The sequence below is a fragment of the Cygnus olor genome, chromosome Z, assembly GCF_009769625.2.
Source record: "Cygnus olor isolate bCygOlo1 chromosome Z, bCygOlo1.pri.v2, whole genome shotgun sequence".
Lineage (NCBI taxonomy): Eukaryota > Metazoa > Chordata > Aves > Anseriformes > Anatidae > Cygnus > Cygnus olor.
The window spans coordinates 75,310,936-75,336,330 of record NC_049198.1 but is presented as its reverse complement, the minus strand read 5'-3'; the positions used below and the strand labels follow the sequence as shown (position 1 = coordinate 75,336,330).

Sequence of the window (25,395 nt, the reverse complement as noted above, 5' to 3'; positions counted from 1 at the left end):
AGCCCATACAGCAGCACAGGGTTATTATGACCCATGTGCGGTATCCAGCATTTAGCCTTGTTGAATGTCATGAGATTGGATATTATTACTATCGCAAAGCAGCAGCATCAAACAAGCTCATACTTAGAAGGGCCAATGCAGGCAGCAGGGAACCTATGACATGGAAGGCTTATGAGTACCTCATTCAACTTCCTGTTTGAGTGGGAGAGCTGGAAGAACTTTGGTATGTGAGCTGTCTAGAGATTTAGTGTCACTCATAATCATAAGGTGGAAACAAATCCCCAAACTACTGTAGTAATGTAAACAATTTGTGAGAATGATTCATACACAGTGTACAGAAAGTACAGGAAGTTCAGGAAGTAAAAAATATTATTGAGTAAAAAATACTAATTTATTTGCAAGAATTTCAGAGTTTTTTTGAAAAGTAATTTGTACTTTTAATCTAAAACCAAACAAAACATCCCTCAGGTCACTATGCACTGCAGAAAAAACAATACAGAAAATAGACAAGTTCCTTTTAAAGCTGCAAGATGACAAAGAAATAAAGACAAAAGGACTTGGAGAGGATTAAGAGACGAGACATGGACAGAAAATTTTTGGTGTGCTTGATTTCAGTTTACTGGTTCCATTTTTATGGATAATATGGATTTGCATTAACTTCTTACCGCCTTAATGATATTAGGAAACAAACAGCTGTCATTCTTTAGTTTGTACCAAGTTCCTCAGTCCACCAAGGTGACTGTATGGTGCCAACTGGTCACTTTTAAAGTTGCCTGATAAATCATGTTTAAGACTATCTGAAGGAAAAAAAAAACCCTTTAAATTGGGCTGTCCTCTCCCCTGGGGATCACAGAAGTTTCTGCCAATGTTGAAAAAAAAAAAAAAAAAAAAAAAGGAAAATAAAACACTTCTGTTGGCCCCTTTGATGGACAGTAGCCTACCACAGACCTGCAACTACTGACATTCCCCAAACTTTTGAGGTCATGAATGGCATGAGGACTGAAGTGTTTTGCACTAAAACATGTTTTGGAAACTAGCCAGAACCTCATTAAGCTTCTCATTCATTGAGGCGTGCTTTTGTCATGGTAAAATGGCAGCAAAATTTACAAGATCACTTTCTGCTAGGAAACCTTGACCTACTTATAGAGGAACTATCCTGGTGTCATTAGATTGGATATTGCACTGCTTAGACTAAACTCCAGTGATTTTGGTGGAGTTTATATCTGCATTATGTAGGTCTGAATTGGCCCTTAGTGATGTGAAAATTTAAAATTTTCAAAAACTGCAAGACAGTAAAGAGAAAGAGAAGTAAGTAAGTACAAAGAAGTAAGGGAAGTACAGTCAGTGGAAGGTAATATAAATGTGTATTTGATTGATTTATTCCAGGTCACCAGGAGACAATAAATTCAGTCAGTGACTCTTACATTTATAAAGTGGATCTCATGTAAAGACCTTTGTGTGGTGCAAAGCATCAATAAGATGATACATAAGTAAAGGAAATTCAGTCAAATATTGTCTGATTCACTTTAATCATTGACTACAGATAGCAATCAGACACTTTGTCAGCCTATAGTAGGAGGGCATGTATGTATACATATGTATGTGTATACATATGTATGTGTGTGCATCTTTTTTTTTTACATATATATGTAGTGAGTTATTTTATCTTTTTATTGCAGAGTCATGGCTAAAATTTGCTAGGTTAAAACATAGAATATTTATGAAGAAGAAGAATTTGCTCACCTGATGAATATTTCATGACTGCATTTTTTTATTTCTATTTCTTGAATGTGTCTTATATTTAGTCATAATAATCTTTGATGTAGAAAGTTCTTGCAGAATGCTGTAGATAGTAATTAACACGGACTTTAAAATACATGGTTTAATTTAAAATTTAATATTATAATGAAATCCCTTAAGGGAATTGCTTGCTGTTCAGTGAAGTCATCATAAGAAGGTTTTGAAGGAAAAAAATTAACTCGGTTTGACAAAATATTTTGGGATTACTTTTTGTCTGTTACTTAAAGTCAGTGGAGTTATTTGAAATTTACCTTGTTATTAGATACTAGTATTAGATACTCTTTCATGTTTATGTTCATAACATTGTAATAAAGTTAAGAAATTGAAGAAGTAGTAAAACTGTATCTGTTATCATTGTTGGTATTTAACTTGTCCAGCTTTAAACCTGAAGTTTTTTACATGCATATTAGCTGGAAAATGCCATGGGGGTTCTGCAAATTATTCATGAATATGAATTAAATTCAGAAGGAATTTCTGACTTTAAAAACTAACAAGTATATCTATGACCTAAAAACTAACAGAAACAAAGTTAAACCTAAAAACTCGGAAAAATATTCATGAAAATATATTTATGAATTTCATTTTTATTTTTGTAAGTCAATGTGGATTGGTGTCTAACTTTCTAAAAAAAAATCCAAATGTTTTTAAATGACCCTTTTTTCCTTTGCCTCCTAAAAGGGCTCAGAATAAAATGAGGTATTTCACTACAAGTATGAAAGTGTAGGTTGACCCAAATGTAAACATTTTTTTCACCTCTGCTTAACATATACTAATTTTTCCTATTGAATGAGGGGAAAAATACAGCAAAAGACTGTTCTTTAGGTTCTGTCCTGAAGAAAGCAATTAATAGTAGGGAAGACAAATGAGTAAATTCTTTTTCAATTGTGCACTTCCATGTAGTAAAAATCAGTTGTGTTTCAGTCAAGGTTTCTCAGAGCTAAATATGTGAATATCTGCCTGTCATTTTCTCAGACCACCAGAAACATAGCATTTAAATTGTATTTAAATTTAAATGTATTTATCTTGAACATTAGAGGTAAGGACTATGTAAGCAGTAGGGCTTTTTCCATCAGTGTCGTTGTAGTTAGTCCTTTAAATGTAATGTATTCCAATAATGCTAGTATGGCAGTCAACGTGTCCTAAAATACATGTTAGATAGCAATGTGAAGCAATATGGATAGATTGACATGCAACAAATACTTAAAGTAAAAAAGATGAGTAACTATGGAAATACAGTTTCTTCCTCTACCATCTCACAGCTCTTCTGTCAACTATTCTTTAAACACATTGTGTTTAAACACAAAATCACGGAATGGTTAAGATTGGAAGGGTCCTCTGGAGGTCATCTGGTCTAACCCCATGCTCAAGCAAGGGACAGCTAGAACTGGTTGCCCAGGTCCACATTTAGGCAACTTTTGAATATCTGCAAGGATGGAGACTCTACAACCTCTCTTGTCCGGTAAGAAGAATATTAAAATTTTCCATATTTTCCCATGTCTGGAACCCAGAAGGCTAGTCCTTTAAGAGCCCAAGTAAAAGATAAGAGTGGATAAGAGACAAGACTACCAGTCTTGTACTCAGCTGTTCAAAACACCATGCAGCTTCATCTGTGAACCCTGCTTTTCTGTATGCCCAGAAGCAAAGATTAAAGTATTGATTTATATTATTCTGACCTTAACTGACCAAGAAGAACACGTTTTGCAACATCCCAAGTGCTGAGGAGAACATACCATGTGAACAGTTTAGCGATGGGCTGCAAAGGCAGTCATTTTCAGGTGCTGGGGCTGCAAAGGTGTGCAGCAGAGATGTCTGTGGAAGTATAGTCAGTTGGAAGTAGGGAGGCAACACAAGAGAAGTTTTGCCATCAGTTTACAGCATGGAAGAGGGGAAAACCAAAAAGAATAAAGGACAGATTTTTAACATGTTTCACGAGAGCACAACAGCTCTAATTTCTCACAGTGGAAGGAGGTGCAGGTTGGGATTGCTTTTGAGATGCAGCCACTGGTGAGTGTACAAGGTGTCCTCTGAAAAGACAGAACTCTGCTTCTGAAGGATGGTGCGTGGAAAACGAATGAACCCACACTGACGAACATAAGCAAAGTAGGGGAGAGGTGGGTTTCAGAAACTCTCTATAGACGGAGTGACAAAAAAATCTTGCAAAAACACAGCTCAAATTCAATACGGCTGGCTCCTACACTAGTGAAAATTGGAAGGCGTGGAGGAGCGCTGGAGTGCTGACTGACAGCTGCTGTGAAAATGCTTCCTACAGGGTTGAAATCAGAGAAGCTGATAAACTTTTGACTTCTAGTGACTTTACTCATTAAGATAAAAGAAAAATCAATGTAAATTTTCTTCATTTATTCATGAGAAGTAGCCTTGATAGTCAAGTTTTATTTTTATTTTTTTCTCTGAAACATTAAGAATAGTAAGTATACAGATAACAAGTTGAGAGAAATGTGACATTTCTGGGAGGGGTAAAGAAACCTTAACCCAGCGTGATTTTTATATCTCATATCATCATGTTCTCTCTTGGCCTGTATAACAGTATGTAGCAAAGCCATGTTGGAGTCAGCAGGAGAAAAAAACATCTGTTTTTACATGTTTTAGCATTTTTCTCTTCTTGAATTTCTGATGCTGAAATTCACTTGTCAGCGAAGAGCTTCCTATGCTCAGTAAAACCAGTCCAGAACACAATAACTTGTTAAAACTGCTCCAGGCTTAATATAAACTTTTTTTGTCACCTGTATTTAGGGCAGAACAAAGTGCTAAGTTTGAAGATGTCCAGGTTCAGTATGGCCTCAGATGGTATCTTTAGCTAAATTGATATTTTTGTGGGCCAATGTCTATTTTTAACAGACATAATGATGATAAATTCTTTGAGATCTAGAGGAGGACAGTGTTTGTAAAACCTGGACATTTTTAACACTGTTGTCCTGGTTTCAGTTAGGACAGAGTTAATTTTCCTCCTAGTAGCTGGCAGGGTGCTATGTTTTGGATTAGGATGAGAAGAGCGCTGATAACATGCTGATGTTTTAATTGTTGTAGAGCAGTGCTTACACCAAGCCAAGGACTTTTCAGCTTCTCGCTCTGTCCTGCTAGCGAGCAGGCTAGGGATGCAGCAGGAGCTGGGAGGGGACAGACCCAGGACAGCTGACCCAAACTGGCCAAAGGGGTATTCCATACCATCTGACGTCATGCTGAACAATATATAGGGGTGGCTAGCCGGGGTGGAGGGGGGGGCCGGCTGCTCGGGGATAGGCTGGGCATCGGTCAACGGGTGGTGAGCAATTGCATTGTGCATCACTTATTTCGTACACATTATTATTATTAATACTATTATTATTATTGTTATTATTATTATTTTATTTTATTTTATTTATTTATTTATTTATTTTAATTTTTTTTTTCCTGTCTTAATAAACTGTCTTTATCTCAACTCACAGGCTTCACTTTCCCGTTTCTCTCCCCCATCCCGGAGAGGGAGGGGGGAGGGTGAGCGAACGGCTTTGTGGTGTTTGGCTGCCAGCCGGGCTAAACCACAACAGCCCACATCATATTGAGTGCACCCTCAACACGTTTGCCGATGACACCAAGCTGAGTGGTGAGGTCGATACGCTAGAGGGAAAGGATGGATGCCATCCAGAGGGACCCAGACAGGCTTGAGAGGTGGGCCCGTGCGAACAACATATGGTTCAACAAGGCCACATGCAAGGTCACGCACAAATACAGGATGGGCAGAGAATGGATTGAGAGCAGCCCTGAGGAGAAGGACCTGGGGGTGGTGGTTGACGAGAAGCTCAACATGAGCTGGTGATGTGTGCTTGCAGCCCAGAAAGCCAACCGTATCCTGGGCTGTACCAACAGCAGCGTGGGCAGCAGGGCGAGGGAGGGGACAATCCCCTCTGCTCTGCTCTTGTCAGACCCCACCTGGAGCCCTGCTCTCAGCTCTGGGGCATCCAGCAAAGGAAGGTCATGGACCTGTTAGAGCAAGTCCAGAGGAGGGCCACGAGGATGACCAAAGGGCTGGAGCACCTCTCCTATGAAGACAGGCTAAGGGAGTTGGGGTTGTTCAGCCTTGAGAAGAGAAGGCCCGGGGCAGACCTCACAGTGGCCTGCCAGTGCCTAAAGTGGGCTGCAGGGAAGCTGGGGAGGGACTCTATGTCAGGGGGTGTAAGGATAGGACAAGGGGGAATGGCTTTAAACTAAAAGAGGGGAGATTTAGATTAGATGATAGGAGGATGTTCTTTACTTAGCGGTGAGGCACTGGAACAGGTTGCTCAGAGGAGCTGTGGCTGCCCGATCCCTGGCAGTGCCCAATGCCAGGCTGGATGGAGCTGGGGGCAGCCTGGGCTGGTGGGAGGTGTCCCTGCCCATGGCAGGGGGTCGGCATTAGATTGTCTTTAAGGTCCCTTCCAACCCAAACAATTCTATAATCCTGTTATATATATTTTACAGCTTATATATTCATGTTAAACGGCAGCAGATTCATATGCATTTAGTCATTTATTCTAGTTGTACTGAAGGTAAAGCCTACAGTGACTTCAAAGGTCATAGGACCTTCTTTTGTTCAGGTACAATCATAAAATTTGAAAGTGAACGCTAGTATGTCAATTATTCCTTAAACACTGTGTTCCAGTCTTTGAAATTTATTTGAGCAGTCAAAATATTGTTTTATTTGTTTAAAAATACTTGCTCTGCCTTTCTTGCAGGTCTTCACTTCTTTTATGCCTGTATCCATGCCATGTAGCTTTATAATGGGGTATTTCCCATTCCTCATTCCTGAATTTACTAAAAAACTACTAAAAACACGTACCACATAAAAGCAGTATGTCTCCCTGCATGGGACTTCTGTTAACTCCACGTCCTCTTTTCAGCTTCCACCTGCTCCTTTGAATTTTCCTCTTGGCATGTTATACAATTTGCAGCTCTCATTTTCTGTGATGAAGCTTGTGTTGCATGGGAATTATCTCTGTAAAGCAGTCTGCTGACCCTCAGTCATGCTGCAAAGCATACTATAGACTTGGATTAAAAAATAAAATAAAACTAATTCTTTGGTAGGGCCTATAAACCAAACAAAGCAATTGTATGTATCTAGTCTTGAAGTATGTTCTATTAAACAGTCACTAATGAATATTTTTCATTTTGTCTATATGCAATCTAAAAACTTTTCATATAATGATAAAGCTCATATCATACAAAAATGAAATTATTTCATTGTTTTATATAGCTTCTATCTCCAGAAAGGATGGCAATACAAAGTTTGTAACTAATATATTAGAAAATTTGCCAAAAATTTGCCACGTTTTGGGGAAAGCACTGAAAATTGCAGGATGCGTATTTGTTTTGAAATCTTAGGGACTGAAAGTTGTCAGTTTTTCCCATATGAAATTCCTAATATTAATTTCAGTGAGGCAAGATGGTCAATCTGGAAGTAATTTGTTGACAGAAGACTGACTGGTTGAGGTTAATCTATGGTAAGGAATGGCATAATAGTCTCACAGAAAGTTCATGTATTTAAGTTGGTATTTGATGTTACCATCATCATGTAGAGTTGGGGTTTAGTTGTCTTAACTCTGCGATTTTCTGCTTGGTCTTGAGCACTGTTTTTTTTTTTTTTTTTTTTTTTTAATCTTTCTCATTCTATCGGATTCCTTTCTGAGGTATGAATAGCTAAAATTTATTGTTGTATTTCAGCACTGATATTACTAATATCACCTCCATTCTTGGTTCTTGGTGGAACTTTTCCTTCTAGTTCATTATCAGGTAGTATGATAGACCTTCTTATTTATAGTGCAAGACTTGTTGATGCTCAAACTCTGTTCAGCCATCACATATCTCCATCCCATTTTGTTTCAGGTTGAAATCTTGTACCCTTGAGAAAGCTTTGCTCTCCTCCTTTGGACAAAGAGTGGCAGCAGTTGTCAAGCTCTGAGTAAGCTGTTCTCAAAAGGAGACCAAACTGCCCTCTCAGTCATCATCTGTCATCTGCTCGGATTGAGATGCAACAGATTTTGCAGCCTCTAATACAAAGGAATTGTAAATCTAGCATGGGACTCGGGCACATTTATCTTAGCCTGAATCAAGCCCTTCGTCACACATTTGCAGTGGGATAGTTAACCTGGCCTCCCATGCAAGTCCAAAACCAGACTCAAACACATTGTGAGCATCAGAGTTGGCTTTTATTATGTATTTGTTGTTGTTGTTTTTCCCCGAGAGGGGGAATACCCATAAAATAAGATCGTTATCATCATCCTTATTATTAGTTTATAGTGTGATATACTATACTTTTAACAAATTCTCTATTCACATAAGAATAACAGGTCAAAATTCCCTTCAGACACACAAAACAACCAAGTGAAAAAGCTTTAGGTATGTGTCTGACGTATGAAAATATTAAATTATTTGGCTTGGAAGGCGAGGCTTTCCATGTGTAGCTATGGGGATATTATCTATAGTTTTGGGAATCACTAGTGTAGCACATGCTAGCAGATAGGTATTTAAACATAACTATATTTCATAGCTTTTTTTACAAATTAATTTTAACGTTATGCTGTTGGAGAATGCTCTCAGAAATTTAAAGGAACAAAGACTACTGTACACTGATTTATGGTCTTAGTCACTTAGCTGTTTGAGAACATTTGATTTTGTACATAAAGCACTAGGATATTTCCTGATTATATTTTTTGCTCTTTTGGAACATGCACATCTTCTTGAAACAGTGCATATGGCACTGTGTGTGTGTGTGTGTGTATGTAGAATTGAGCAATATTTCAAGTCATTACAGACTACTCCTGGTTTCAGAATTACAGCTTTAAGCACCGTTGTGCCTTTGGCAGCACTTGAAACTTTGGCAGGAACCGCAACTGACTAAGAACTGAATAATTGTTTTAAAAACAAATCTTTTTACTCTGTTTTCCTTAGCAGAGCATCCTGCCAAATACTAAGCGCTGCATAGACTTCCTTGTTCTACAAAGTTGTAAATGCAAAGGCAAGAAACACAAAAATCATTATCCAGTCTTGTCTTCTGAAAAATATAGAATTTAACCTGCCAACTAAATCTTTGGAAACATTTGTTTCATATTTAAACATTTTCTCATTCAGCACCAGACCCTGACGCTTAGAAAACGAGGAAAAATATTGGAGATGAATTAACCACCACTCTTGGTATTTCCACCACTGTCATTTTAAAGAAGTTAATACTCTACATTTTAGCAATACCTGAAATTTTGCTAAGATACCCACTTTTTTTCTTAGAAGTGATTTTCTTGAAATAAAATAGTGAGAGGAGGAATAGGTTTTCCATAGTCTTTAAGTTCTCAGTGAATGTAAACCTATGAAGAGTGCAGATTTACTTTATGAAGCGGTACAGGCTTTCCTGGGAACTCTTAATTAAAGAATTTTTCTATTTTCCATTCATCGTTCAAGCACAGTTTGGTCAGTTCATAGTGAGTGATTGCTGACGCACTAGTGGGTTGCCTGATGTCCTATTTCTTGATGTTATTTTATTTAAGAATAGCTGCAAACACAACTTAGCCAACAGAAGATAGAAGGAGGCACAGCTGTTCCTGTGGGCCTGTGAATATCAAAAGATGTACTGGTGTCCCAATAGGACACTTTCTAGACAGAAAAAGACATACAGTAATAGAACAAACCCAACCTCACTGTAAAATTGAAATAAAAACTCACACTAACAGATATATATTTGACTGAGTGTCATAAATGGTGCATTTTCCAGATTCATTGCCAATCATATTTTAAACTAGAATATATAACTGGAGTCTCATATCTAGCAGAGAAGTAGAAAGGTGTCCTACTTTGAAAATTAAAAAGAGATACAAAGCAGTTTAATGTTGGTATGATAATTCCTACTGCGCATTTCAGTTCTAATGCTTAGTATTACTGAGTTCTAATTATTTAGTATTACTGAGTGGAAGATAGCAACAGCCCCAAGCATCACATCATTAGACCAGGTTTCTGAATGGCAGGTGAAAGAAAGAGAGGCAAGGGAAGGTGGGGAAGAGGCAGCAAAGCTTAAAAATTGGCCTTACCTAATATGTTATCTATCCATCTTCAGTATAGCGTCATCACAAACTTCCTGTGTTACTGCTGACCATTACTCAGTGACCTGCTAATTTTTGATTCAAACGGTGGTACGAATTGATCGTAATGGAGACAAGCAAATTATTCGTCTTGAAAAAAAAACTGTTTTTCTTGGGGTTTGCTTCTCCACTGTAAATAACTTGGGATGACAATTACCTTGTAGATAAACATAGAATCACAGAATCATTTAGGTTGGAAAAGACCTCTCAGATCATCTGGTCCAACCTTTAACCTAGTGTAGTCCCAAAGCCAAGTCCATCACTAAACCATGTCACTAAGTACCACATCTACACTTTCTTGAAGACCTCCTGGGATGGTGACTCAACTACTAGTCTGGGTAACCTGTTCCAATACTTCACAACCCTTTCAGTAAAGAATTTTTTTGTAATATCCAACCTAAACCTCCTCTGATGCAACTTGAGGCCATTTCCCCTCATCTTATCACTTGGTGCTTGGGAGAAGAGCCCAATCCCCACCTTGCTACCTCCTTTAGCGTAATTGTAGAGCATGATAAGGTCTCCCCTGAGCCTCCTTTTCTCTAGGTTAAATAAAACCATCTCCCTCAGCCTCTCCTTGTAAGACATGTTCTCCAGATCCTTCACCAGCTTCATTGCTGTTCTTTGGACACACTCCAGCACCTCGATGTCCTTCTTGTAGTGAGGGGCCCAAAACTGAACACAGTTTTTGGGGTGCGGCCTCCCAAGAGCTGAGTACAGGGGGACAATCACTTCCTGACACAAACCAGAATGCAATTAGCTTTCTTGGCCACCTGAGCACACCGCTGGCTCCTATTCAGCCAGCTATCGACCAGTACCCCCAGGTCCCTTCCCACCATGTAGCTTTCAGCCACCCTTCCCCTGTCCTGTAGGGGGTTTGTTTTACCCCAAGTGCAGGACCCGGCACTTGGCCTTGTTGAACATTATACAGTTGGCCTTGGCCCATCAGTTCAGCCTATCCAGATCCCTCTGCAGAGCCTCTCCATCTTGTTTCAACTCTCTGCTTGATGTGATGAAGGGTTGCCACATCCGTAGTGGCAATATTGCCCACAGGGGCATGCTGTGAGCTGAAGAAAATCGAGCCAGTTTATGGAAAAATGAACTGATTTCTGAGGACTAGGGAGTGAATGAAGAGACAAACTAACTCTGTGGGTATTTTTAATGAAACATCTTTATAATTAACATTGAAGTCATAATGACTGATGCTGAGTTTATGGGAAGTCAGTCAGTCAGCCGCATTAGCATGCAGGTCCTCAGAGACCCTGAGATGTAATGCTGAGTGGAATATCATTTATTTTTGAAGTTGCATTCAGAAAAAGTTGGATCCTGCTGTTCACAGGTGGTTTATCTGAATCATTTTGCAGAGCTCTTGCATAGCTGTTTCTACAGAGATGTGAACAAATATCTAAGTTTATTCTTTTACACATGATTCATACATTTTATTCATGTTAAGGGCAAACATATTTCACGTTAATGTAAAATTAAGACAAACCTTAATATAAACTCAGATATAACGTAATGTATGTAGATGATCTCTGGAGCTCCCCTCCAACCTCAACCATTCTGTGGTTCTGTGATTCTGTATCATGTAATACAATACACTGTTAGACTGATTCTGCCTCCTTCATAGTACCACAGAATCAGAGAATCACAGAATGGTTTGGTTTGGAAAGTTGGGCTGGTGAAAGACCATCTAGTTCCAACCCCCTGCCATGGGCAGGGACACCTCCCACCAGCCCAGGCTGCCCCCAGCCCCATCCAGCCTGGCCTTGGGCACTGCCAGGGATGGGGCAGCCACAGCTCCTCTGGGCAGCCTGGGCCTGGGCCTCACCACCCTCTGAGTGAAGAATATCCTCCTAACATCTAATCTAAATCTTCCCTCTTTTAGTTCAAAGCCATTCCCCCTTGTCCTATCCCTACACCCCCTAACACAGAGTCCCTCCCCAGCTTCCCTGCAGCCCCCTTTAGGCACTAGAAGGCCACTATGAGGTTTCCCCAGGGCATTCGCTTCTCAAGGCTGAACAACCCCAACTCCCTTAGCCTGTCTTCTCAAAGAGAGGTGCTCCAGCCCTTTGATCATCCTCATGGCCTTACTGTGGACTTACTCTATCAGGCCTCTGTCCTTCCTTTGCTAGGGGCTCCTGGGCTGAGCGCAGGGCTCCAGGTGGGGTCTGACGAGAGCAGAGCAGAGGGGGACAATCCCCTCCCTCTCCCTGCTGCCCACACTGCTTTTGGTGCAGCCCAGGGTACGGTTGGCTTTCTGGGCTGCAAATGCACACTGCTGGTGCAAGATCTTGCAATTGGTCTTGTTGAACCTCACGAGGTTCACTTCAGCTTTCCTGTGTGTCAGAGTTAAGATTTTTTCCAGACTTGTCCAGCCTTCTAGCATTGTATCAGGAATAATCTGAAGTTTGGAATAGTTGCTCAGATATTATCCGAGCACTTTCTCAAGCTCCTGTATGTTGGAGCATATGTATCCTTATTATATTTCTAAATCAGCCCGTGTATTGTTTTCTTTCCCCAGTATCTTTCCAGTATTATTCACATCTGAGGAAAAACAGATTGAATTTTCCCAAATGTGCGTCTGATCTTCTCTTAAGAAGGGAAAAGTCAATGTTTGTGCTTCCATATGTCTTATTAAATTTTGTCAAGGATCCATTAAAAGGGGAAGAAAAATATTCTTGAAAACACTTTAGAGCTGCAGAGTAGTCATAGCTTTGTCACGCGAGACTGTTGTCACGTCCATTGCAGCTGCTGGGGGATGCCTTTGTCAGACACCCAGCTCCTCCATGCAGTGGGGAGGAGGGGACCTTTCTTACTCTGATTCACTGCCTGGTGTAGAGAGTCAGCATCAGTCCAGCAAAGCAACTCCAGATGACTCCATAAACCACTCCTCTGAAATAAGTAAAGAAAGTAAATTATGGATAATTACTATGGAGATGACTTACTGTACAAACAACTTTTAAAAATAACTTCGAGTTTTAAATCACTGCTGATGGAAAAAAAAAAGGTGGCATTGTGTAGGAAATTTTTGGCATGGTAATTTATAGCATTTACTTAACTAAGAAAGCAGAGAGCTGACATTGCATCTGAGGTGGTATGATAAAGCAAAAAATGTTTATTCTTTGAGTATTCAATAGCTTACTGAAAGCTGGTTTTTTAAACATGGTTTATCAAGCTGTGTGGCATGAAAGAATACACATACAGCAAGAGATTAACTTAATTTGATTAAAAAGAAGGTATGCATGAAGTACAAACAAGTTCATAACTGTATTTTCACATTTGCTTTTTAATATGCATCTTTAATTCCTGTCCAGGATTAAGAAATACATTATTGACAACTAGAAGTAGGTCTTCTGCCTTTTACAAAAGCAGTTCTGAACTCCTGTCATGTAACTAGACCACATTGAGGAAAATGGATTAATTTTCATCGGTGACACCTGACTTCGTACCATGTTAATTCAGCCAGTCAGGGTTTTGTGTTTAAATATATTGGTCTCTGACAAGATATACATTGAGTAATTCTAGTCTCACTAAAGGTTACAGCATCATTTTAAAGAACTTTATTATCTTGCACATGATTTCAAGAAAAAAAATGAGACTACCAAGTACAGTCGTTATGGTTATCTGTAAGACAATTCAGCACCCATGGAATAGGAACAAACACTGTCTGTGTCTGATAGACTCTAAATCAGCAGTCAAATAGTCAAAAGTAATTCATTAAACAGAGAAGTAACATTATCTAGCTGTCTTGGCATCTGAATGATTTATTTCAGCTGAGATTCAGCTATCCTATTTTATTTAGATGTGTACCTAAGTGTAGAGTGGTCCCATTGAAACAACCATAAGAGTCATAACAGAGTCTATTTTTGAATTGCTAATGCTAGTGTTTGTTCATCACAATAATTAATTCTACATATAATACTCAAATAGCAGTCTAAAAAAAAAATTGTTACTGGAATGAATATTCTTTATATAATTGAATACTTCTGTTTAACCAGCTTTAATGCAGTGTCACTATAATTTTTAATTATTTGTTGCTCAAACAGCAATTCCTCTTGCAGATAATGGAAATTATTGACATTCGCAAAATTTAATAACTGAAGTTCTAACTTTTATCATGCGCTCAGTTTGTCTAGTCTTTCTCTCTGCCACTGATTCCTTAGGAAGTATTAACATCCTTGATTGATTGAGTGTGTAATCCATTTATTTACTTGTGATTCTGCTCTCAAGATTTAAAAACTCAGTTTCTTTTCATGCATTTAGCTGTTGTAATGTACAACATTGAATTAACGGTGTATAGTATTAGTTTAATTTAAGAACAATGGGGTGTTATTTTCCCTCTTTTCGTCATCTTGAAATCTTCTCCTGCAACACATTTTACTTAAATGCAGTACATATATGTTATATACATGAAATGATATTGAAGGCAAAAAAAGGCATGGTTTACCAGACTTGATCTTTGTGAAAATGTTTGAAATCTTTATCTGTGCCACCTGCAAGCTCTGAAGCCATCCATCAGGGTGGATGAATGTCTCCCAAGGATGTAGGAGCATTGTCCTCTACAGTCTGACAGGCTCCTAAGTAAATGGGTACGTTGACAGGCTGAAAAGAGGACTTCTTTGGAAATTTTTTTTTGTGGAACTGATTCTGCAAGAAATCAAACAGAAGCAGCTTACATTTCAACTGGTAGAAGAGACTGTTTAAAAGAGAAAAAATATGGTACAGGTAGATGTGTTTACTATCTTAAGTGGGTCTCTATATCACATTTATGGAGAGTCGTCTCAGACTTCATGGTGCTTTTAGAGTGCCCAGGTGAGAAGTGCTTGACTGTTGCTTTCTCTGTCATTGAAAACTTCTCAAGACTGTGAGAAGACCATTTTTATGATGCATGTATATATAAAACATACTGACTGCAAGGAAAGAACTAGGTCACAGATTTACTTTTACAGTACAGTTTTACTGGGAATATGTCTATTTCTTTCTTTTGTATGTATGGGTAATAGATTGTCCACAGTCAAAGGTGCTTTCTGACGGTAACTTAAAGCAATTTAGTGGTTACCTGTGGTCAAAAGGGAAAGGTTCTGCTATGGACATTTGTTTTAATTGCTTTCCTTAGGCAGTAAACAGCTGGATTGGAGCATCAAAAAGGCACCCCCTTGTTCTATGAGGAGAAACAAACAAACAAACAAAAAAATCCCTTCCAGATTTGCTCCTTAATTGTTTAATTTTGGAATCATTGAACTATTACCGCCCGCACAAACTTGAGAAGAAATGGAAGGATGCATAAAGGGTGGGTGATGAAGAGATGGGAAAAAGATGTAGACTGTGTCTCTGTGTCATCAGGCAGAAGTCTTTGTTAGCTAACTAAATAAGGGGTCCTGCAGCTGATTTTTAAAAAAATGCAGTCTGTACCTTAAGAACTGCACTTTTTTTAGTACTGGAACAGCTAGGTCTGATAGAAAATATGACGGCAGAGAGGTTAAACAAAACTTTTCCATTCAGCCTTGCTATCACAATATTGGGCCTATCCCACTGGAAGGAAACCCTATGAGTGTAAGTTATAAATAGAAACCAAGAACTTAACGCATTTTAGATTAGTTGTTTACTTCGATGAAACATCTGTTACTCAAGTTTATCAAACGAGATAGAATAATCAATTCTTTCATGATGTTTTATTTCTTTCATACTAAGAAAAGTTAATTAATAAATCAATTCGCATTATTTGGATTTCTTCATCTCTCTTTTTTTTCTCTCTCCCTCCCCTCTCTTCCCTTCCCCCAACCCTGTCCCCATCCCCACTCCCCCCATTTGCACAGCCTCCATTGAAGAGGAACCAACCTCAGCAGGTATGAAGAATTTATGATTACACATCGATCATGGTGACCGTAACTTGAGAGCTACCTTTTAAAAATATATATTTTGACCAGGCTTATATTTGTCATAACACATGCTAAATATTCATATTAGTGTTGGGTTCTTTTCTGTCTGCTCCCCTTCCTTTTGGCTTTCTTTTTCTCAGTTCAGAATCACCAGGAGATAGGGAGATAGTCTTTGGTGAACATTTCCTCCAGTAATAACTCAAAATCTCCCGTGCCACTTGTTTCTTCCTTCGTATTTTTTCACTGGTTAAGCTGGCACATGGGGCTTTATACTACACATGGGCTAGGTAAGATGTTATCAGGAATCCAAAAAAAATCAGTTTTTGTGCTAGTTTTTAATTTGGTTTTATGCTGGTGAAGCTCAATCAGCTGCATGATCTGCATCGTTCAAGACAGCACAGCTTGGGAACAAGGAGTGAAAGAAGGGCAAGGCAGAGGGTGCAAAAGCATGCAGCTCAAAATAAACATTCAGCAAACTGTGGCATGGATATCTGCTCAGTGAACTTTTATTTCCATTGACAGACTGCCAAGTAGTGAGAACAGTTAACAACACAGTCATAAAAATTAGTTTAGGAGCTCTCTAAGAGACACAAACACGTAGTGCTTATTCTATTGCAAAGATTAACTATTTGTAATTAATTGGCAATCCATTAGCTTGGGAGTATTTAAAGAAAGGGAAGATGTACCAAAGAAGAATGCTGCTAAACAGATTAACATATTTGAAATGGCATTAGGTTGTATAAACTTAGTGAGCTGAAACATCAGATGAATAGGAAGTTATTTTATAGTGGCTTGTTAAAAGAAGTAAATGTCTCCAGAGGACCAAAGGAGAAAAGGTATGAAAAGTGAACAAAAAAGAGGAAAATGGCAATGAAGGATTTAATACTAACTGTTTACAACACTAACCTACAAACTGGGAGCAATATAAGTAATTAGGATACGGTGGGGAATAATAAATGAAAGGACTGAGAACAAAGCCACAAGTAGGATGTGAGAGGGGCAGAATAGTTAAGAATAGCACTGAACAGAGAAAGAAGCAAAAGGGAGCTTTCAACATGAAGATAGTAGTGGAATAGAAGGAAAGCATGACTGTGATGAGGAAAACCACTACAAAACAAAGAGAGGAAGAGCTTTAGAAAGAATAAGACTTTAACTATTTGTTTCTTGAGAGATGTGTCAGTTTTGAAACTTTAATGGAAAGTATGCTAATAGCTATCGCAGCTTTTTAATAGAAGAGTCAGTTATGAAAGGAGATACATGGAGGTTGTCTGTTCCCTTTTTTAGATAGGAATGAAAGAAAAGCACCTTTTTTTTTTTTCTTTTTTTTTTCTCCTTGTGGAGCTGATGTAGGTATGCACATTTTGTAGAGAGTCTTTCGAGGTATATATTAACGCATTGCAGTAATGTCCAATACAATCTTGCTGTGGTTGTACACTGATAAATAGTCATTCCTGTTGCAACCAGTGGAGCATCTCATGAAGACAGAGCCTGCTTCCTTCCATTTTGAACAACACTGCAGTTTTTGGTGACAGCCCATGTCCATGAGCTCGCCAAATTAACTAGACACATCAGCTGAAAATGCTTAACAGGAGGGAAGTGAAATTTATAAGATAGCCACATGGGCTCCACTACAGCTGTCTGCTAGGCTCACTAGCTGAAATTTCAGTAGTTTGACAGAAGCCTACAAGTTCTATATTCAGCTTTTCTGGAACCCATGCCATTTGGAGTGCCAGACAACAGAGTTGTACGCTTGCTTTCATACTCATTTAAATAGTTTATTTTTATTCATCTCTAGCTGCTTTGTTTTACTGTGCCCTGTATCGCTGCTTTAGTTATTTCTCCACATAATTCCTGTGTTCAGCAGAGCTCAGACAAAAATTTACAATGAATGTCTTGAGCATTGTTCTATCACATAATATTCCTAAACTTTCATAATCCCCTTGAATTCACCCATTATCTGGGTGAGTCTTTCACAGAAGTATTTTTTCAAATATTTTCCTCCAAGACGTTGTCATATATGTTCCAAATTCAATTTACTTAACTGTGGTTGGTTCAATGAACTGCATCTAATTTTCAGTCATTATTTGTATTACTGTATTTCTCACACTTTCAGGGTTTGTTGACATTCAAAATATGTATCACCATTACTTGTGCAGTAATAGCTATACCATTATAAATTTTTATATGAAAATTCTTAATGGAAACACAAGCGACCTTTTCATGTTAGTTATGCCATAAGAGGATGCTGCTTGCAGTAGGGGTGTACATGTGGGATCTGCACTGATACAGCAGTGCAGATAGATATAGCCACACGGACAAATCATCAGCTAGAAATATAAAAACAAAGAGCACCAGAATGTTTTGTTCTCTGAATCGGAGAAATGAGCAAATGCCTCTAGCATCTACATGATAAATTTGCAATATGAGACAAAACACATATTTATAAACATTAGTGCAAATAAATCTCAGCTTCTCAGACATTATGTTACAAGGGAGCATGACGAAATACCTGCAAAAGTATTTATTTGTTATTTAATCTGGTTGTTTGATACAGATGCTTCACATCATTTGAATTTTCAGGAATTACTTTTTCTTTGGAAAAAAAAAAAAAGATGAATTTGAAGTTTTTTTTCAGGATTTATTTTGACTAGACTTGTCCTGGTGCACAATGAGCTTTTTTTCCCTATTCATAAGAAAATTTCCTCTTTAAAAAGGGTACCTTTGGGAAAACAGTTCTGATCTTTGCCTTCAGGAGCAAACTCTGGATCTTAAATTCTTCTGCTAGATATTACCAGAGTATAATCCAACTCTATATTTATGTGAAACGTGACTGTGAATCAAATAAGGCATATACAAGTATAGATATTATTTTTTTTAGAAATTTCATAAGATGAAAAAATGATTACCAGCACAGCTGTGCATACCTTGTTTTGAATCATCCTCAGCAAAGCATTTATATACAAAGTTAGTATATCTGAATAGTCCATTTAACTGTCAGTGCATAGTAGACCTGTTGTCTTTGTGAGCATGTGTTTAGGCTTGTGTTTGCTAGAGTGGAGCTTAAAGTACCTGTAGTGAAAGTGCAACCTGGAAGCACAATATATATTTTAACATTAAAACACACTTTTGTTCCTGAAGAAGTCAAAATCAAAAGCAGCCAGTTGCATTAAAAGCAGGAGTACAGTTTTAAATATGGCGAAGTGCACGTGAGAATGAAGTTATACTTAAACTCATGTTATAAACATGTGTTCTTACTTTTCCAGAGGAAAAATTATGAATAAAGTGTAATTGTTCTTCAACTAAATATTATTTATACCTTAAAATTTAATAAGCAATACTAGCTCATCAGATGCTTTTTAATTTATAGCTCCTATTGATTTTACTTCAATATCTGACCAGACGTAATTGTTTTTAAAGTAAAAGATTAATGCATTTCTACAGGGTTGTTCTAATATAACTCATTTCTCAGATTGTATTGATTTTTATAAAGCTGTGTGTTCTGCTTAAAACAGATATTATTCCTCATAGTAGGAAGGCAGTCATGACTTGAAAGATGCAGGGGTGCTGAAAAACAAGTAGAAAATGCATCCAAAGCCCCATGGAGGCACCTGGAGACTTTCTCAGAAATTTCAGGGGAATGTGGTCATCTTGAAGAGATGTGCTTTGTATGGGCAGAAAGCAAAGCTCTAAGCTAGCAGATTTTGTTATTTTCCCAAAACAGCAGCCCATTTCATCCAGCTTACAACATTTATCTGAATGTAGTGTAATTAACTTCCCAATTCCAGTTCTGATCAGCATTGTCACTGGGAGGCAAGCAGGCAGTTCCAGCTGCAAGGCCCAAAATTTAGTTACTACAAGTACCTTAGACTGTCGCATAAATACTCTTAGGTAAGAAACCATATTTAGTATAACAATTGCAGGGGAGGAAAGATGAGAAGAGTCACTGGAGGGCAACATGTAACGTAGTAGTTTTCCAAACTGTACCTTTACTTACTAAAAATTACACTGTAGAATAAATTGCAACTCACACTGCTTTTGTGAAGATTGTGACAATTACAGGAACATTTTATGAACATTATAAACTTTTAATTGACCTGTGGTTGGGATCAAAACTAGGATTTATTTTTTCCGTTTAATCAAAGAGATAAAATAATACTATTTCCCATTCTCTGCTCTTGGGGTAGTGTTTAGCTTCTCTGACAGTGCTTCCCCCTGCCACCTCCCCAAATAATCTCGTAGAAGTAAAGTTTCTAAAATTTTCTCTGACTCTTGTAACCCCTAGAATGAATATGAATAATCCCATACATGCCCTGTGAGTATGTCTCTATAGGGATGGTATTTCATTGGGGTGAAATTCAGTGTCAGAATGTTTCAGTCTAAGCAACGAACTGTAATTATAAATCATTAAACATACTTCCTCTAAGACAAACCATACTCATGTTTTGCATGGTGTTTAACCAAAGCAGGAACAAGGAGTTTTTTAAACATTCCTGAATGTTTCAATTAGTTTTTTCTTACCCTTGTTCCGAGTAAGCATTGATCTAGATCTTTTTTTTTTTCCATTTCATCTAAATATCTTTCTTTTTTTGTTGTTGTTGTTATAGACATCTAAACACTCTTTTGAGCTACTTGTACATATCTTTTCATTTATTTTGCATTTCAGATCAGTTGAATAGTTTTACTGTCACAGAAGCTCATGAATCCTGTGAAAGCTAGCTAGGAAAACCTAGGGACAGTTCTCATGGAGATTTGTTTCCATGTGGCATGAGTCTTTTAAGTCTGTTATTTAGCTAAAAGGAGGTTGCTTTGTTGAAAATTATTTTTAAGCCTAGTGTATCAGCTTCTGTTGGATGTCCTACTATTTGAATCTTTGCATCTCAGAAATGCTTCCCCGTGATTTAATGTATTCCCCCCTTTCATCAAGGAGTCTGGAATTGTTTCTAAAGATATCAAAGAGTAGTTCTTCCAAGACAAGATGAGAGATGATGCAGCTTAACATGCGGCACTTTGTTTGCTGGCATTTACACTGTGACTTTGAATGAAATAATAAATATGTGCCCTTTTGAGATCATAACTTAACTGAATACATTCCTCGCTTTTGTTGTCACTGATTTAAGTCCAGTGTTTTAGATAACTGGCATTTGTGTCTTCGTATTCCATCTATATAGGATATGCACATGTTTTTAGACTTTCATGATAATAAAAGCTATTTAAGAGTTTGAATTTATTGTTTTAATGAAATTTTGGCATTGAAGAGACTCAGTACATGACAGGAAGTTCTTCTTCAAAGACATTGGTAAAAAGCAATCCGTACAACAACTCCGTGGCATGGTATGTAAATGAACAGACAGTTGTCTATGTGCAACTACTATTTGCAGTCTTTTTTTTTCCCATGGAAAGTAGCATTGCTTTTCAGCAGCTCTCTGTGATATTTAATCTGTTCCCTTCCATAGAATTTCAACTTATGTAAAACTTACTTAAGCATTTTAGAAAGGGAAAATCAGTTTTGAGAAACAGCAAGGTTTGAAAATGCCATGGAAAATTAAGAAAGGGACTTGTATTGGACAGGTTTGCTGTCTCTAGAATGAAGTTTAATTTGAAAAAAGAGGCAAAAGGACATAAAAAAGTACAATAGGAAATATTCCAGGAAAAAAAAAATGCTCTAGAGATAGCACTTAAGAGATGTCAAAAATAATAATTAAAAAAAAAAAAAAAAAGAACATCTAACTAATTAAAGACTTGTACTTTTGTGTCATGGTCCAAAAAGGAGGGAAACTGCTTGGCCTGTGAGTATACAGAGGTCTTAACTCTTAACTTTGCACTTAAGTGAGTTCAGAGGGTTCCATGATACACAAGGGCACAGAAGCTTCACTTGCTCAAGATTCCTGTCTATTACAAATCAGCTCAAATCACCAGTAGAAAGACTACTAGGATAAATCTGGCAAATGTATTTACCTGTATAGATTGATAGACGATGAGGAAAAGAGTGTATGTATGTCTAAATATGGACATATATAAAATATCTGTCTTTTACATCTAAATCTAAAATATCTAAAAACACACACACATTTATATATGTAATGGATATTAAGAATGTAGTACCGATTAATAGTAGCAGCAATTACAAGTAGTAGAAAGGGTATGTGAAATAGGAAAATATAGCAGCAGATATGATTTGGGAATAATTATAATCTCAACAAACTCATCAATGATTCTATCTGAGTGAAAATACTTAAACACTTATCAATACAATAAAAGCTTTTTTTTTTTTTTTCTGTTAGGAAAACCTCAGGTTTATTTAGCTATTAAAAATGGTGCTTTGTTTCTGCCCTGGGTGGCTTGTTTACCAGAGGATTTTAAAGAAGGTGTTGTAGCACCAAAGTATATTGTCTTAATGTATGCCTTGTAACTTGTTTGCAGGATAAGAAACTATGGATCGGTCATTGTGTTTGAAAAAATAAAATGATGGGAAAAAAAAGAGTAATTAAAAGTAATTTTAATTTATTTTAACCAATAGTTATTTAATAACTTTCTTACTGGACATAGCCTGGACACTCTTTCTCACTGTAGAGAGCATGTTGGATTTCCTATTAGATTTCTGCAGTGACCATGGACTTTTGTTTTCTCGTCTACCTGCTTTCTAGGTTTCTCTCTTTTATTCACATTGACATTTAAATGAATTTGGCTTAGACTAGTAGCATATTAGGAAGCAACACCATTGCCTTTTGGAGCTCCACTCCCTTCCTGGGGCTGTCCCTGGACTCAGTGAGACCCTCACTGTGTGAGTTGATCATGGAGGTTTATAACCTAGAAGCCATTCTTGTCAGTGGCATGCTGAAATGGCAGGGCAAAACCAGCATCTACTTCCTAGCTTATAGTGCACAATAGAATGAAAATTATGTACTCCTGTTAAAATATGCCTGTGTCTTGAGTTCCCCTTTTGGACTTGTGTAAATGCACAGAGTAGAGACAGTAAAGCAGCATATTTATTGTGTGTTTGCCAGGCATAATTGTTAAGCATTACTAATCTGTTCATTTAAAACCAATATGCAATCTTATTTTAGTGATAAATAGAATTCTTTTTTAATTCTCTTGTGAAATTACTGGATCTCCAGAAATAACATTGCTAAGAGTTTTTAATAAATAAATTAATAAATAAATAAAGGAATTCATACTGGAAAAGAGTTGCAAATATGTGAACTGAATTTTGTCAAAAAAAAAAAAGTTTTTACTGAATTACCATTTTTGATAGATTTCAAGCCATATACATAAAATTATCAAAATCCCCATGTTTCCCTAGTCATAATTTATTTTTATTTTAGGATAAATTCATAACTTTAAATTATAAATTTTTTGATTTCTCCTAACTATTTGTGGTGGAAGGTGGGAAGTTTCTACTTAGCTCCATTTTAGCTAGCTTTATGTTAGATAGTTTAGAATATTAGATACAGCTTTTGCTTGAACAGAGAAATAGTGTAGTCAGTTTTTCAGTGCCTTTCATTCCTTCATGTCAGCAAATGCTTTTTACCTTTTGGTGCTGTAAAGGTGCATTCATCAAAGAGTTAAAGAGATCATAGAATTATAGAATCACAGAATCGTCTAGGTTGGAAGAGACCTCCAAAATCACCTAGTCCAACCTCTGACCTAACACTAACAAGTCCTCCACTAAACCATATCACTAAGCTCTAAATCTAAACGTCTTTGAAAGACCTCCAGGGATGGTGACTGAACCACTTCCCTGGGCAGCCCATTCCAGTGCCTAACAACCCTTTCCGTAAAGAAGTTCTTTCGAATATCCAACCTAAACCTCCCCTGGCACAACTTTACCTATTCCCCCTCGTCCTGTCACCAGGCGCATGGGAGAATAGACCAAGCTCCACCTCGCTACAACCTCCTTTAAGGTACCTGTAGAGTGCGATAAGGTCACCCCCTGAGCCTCCTCTTCTCCAGGCTGAACAACCCCCTCAGCCACTCCTTGTAAGACTTGTTCTCCAGACCCCTTACCAGTTTTGTTGCCCTTCTCTGGACTCACTTGAACACCTTGATATCCTTCTTGTAGCAAGGAGCCCAAAACTGAACACAGTACTTGAGGTGCAGCCTCACTAGATCTGAGTAAAGGGGGACAATCACTTCCCTAGCCCTGCTGGCCACACTGTTTCTTATGCAAGCCAGGATGCTGTTGGCCTTCTTGGCCACCTGAGCACACTGCTGGCTCATATTCAGCTGCCTATCAACCAATACTCCCAGGTCCTTCTCTGCCAGGCAGCTTTCCAACCACTCATCTCCCAGCCTGTAGCGCTGCTGCTTGGGGTTGTTGTGCCCCAGGTGCAGGGCCCAGCACTTGGCCTTGTTGAACTTCATACAGTTGGCCTCAGCCCATCGGTCCAGCCTATCCAGATCCTCCTGCAGAGCCTTCCTACCCTCGAGCAGATTGACACACACACCTAACTTGGTGTCATCTGCAAACTTACTGAGGGTGCACTCGATCCCCTCATCCAGATCATTGATAAAGATATTAAAGAGAACTGGCCCTAGTACTGAGCCCTGGGGGACTCCACTAGTGACCGGCCTCCAACTGGATTTGACTCCATTCACCACAACTCTCTGGGCCCGGCTACCCAGCCAGTTTCTAACCCAACGAAGCGTGCGCCAGTCCAAGCCAAGAGCAGCCAGTTTCTCGAGGAGAATGCTGTGGGAAACAGTGTCCAAAGCCTTACTGAAGTCAAGGTAGACCACATCTGCAGCCTTCCCCTCATCCACCAAGTGCATCACTTTGTCATAGAAGGAGATCAGGTTCGTCAAGCAGGACCTGCCTTTCATAAACCCATGCTGACTGGGCCTGATCGCCTGGTTGCCCTTCAAGTGCCGCGTGATGACACTCAAGATAATCTGCTCCATGAGCTTCCCTGGCACCGAAGTCAAACTAACAGGCCTATAGTTTCCCGGGTCTACCTTCCGGCCCTTCTTGTAGATGGGCGTCAGGTTTGCTAGCCACCAGTCGACTGGGCCCTCCCCTGATAGCCAGGACTGCTGATAAATGATGGAAAGCGGCTTGGCCAACTCTTCCGCCAGTTCTCTCAGCGCCCTCGGGTGGATCCCATCCGGCCCCATCGACTAGCGTACATCCAAGTGCTGTAGCAGGTCGCCAACCATTTCCTCATGGATAGTGAGGGCCACATTCTGCTCCCCATTCCCTTCCACCAGCTCAGGGTAATGGGTATCTAGAGAATAACTGGTCTTGCCGCTAAAGACTGAGGCAAAGAAGGCATTAAGCACCTCAGCCTTTTCCTCATCTCTCGTCACTAAGTTTCCCCCGGCATCCAGTAAAGGATGGAGATTCTCCTTAGTCTCCTTTTCGTGTTAATGTATTTATAAAAATATTTAACAGCAAGATAACAGTGTTATCTTTAACAGCAGTAGCCAGATTGAGCTCCAGATGAGCTTTGGCCTTTCTAATTTTGTCCCTACACATCCTTACAACATCCTTATAATCCTTCTGAGTGGCCCGCCTTCTTTTCCAAAGATCATAAACCCTCTTTTTATTCCTAAGCTCTAGCCACAACTCTGTTCAGCCAGGCCGGTCTTCTTCCACACCGGCTCGTCTTTGGGCACGTGGG

The 25,395-nt window shown here is 38.6% G+C and overlaps 1 protein-coding gene across 2 annotated transcripts in view; it reads left to right on the top strand.

Moving 5' to 3' along the window:
• EDIL3 (EGF like repeats and discoidin domains 3) overlaps positions 1-25,395 on the top strand; it is a 265,674-nt gene that overhangs the window by 93,899 nt on the left and 146,380 nt on the right. The window contains exon 3 of one of the 2 annotated variants that reach the window (XM_040541408.1): positions 15,716-15,745. The exons of the other annotated variant lie outside the window; for it this stretch is intronic. Within the exon in view, the coding sequence (XP_040397342.1) occupies positions 15,716-15,745 (30 nt within the window). The remainder of the gene's footprint in view (positions 1-15,715; positions 15,746-25,395) is intronic. 2 annotated transcript variants of the gene reach the window in all.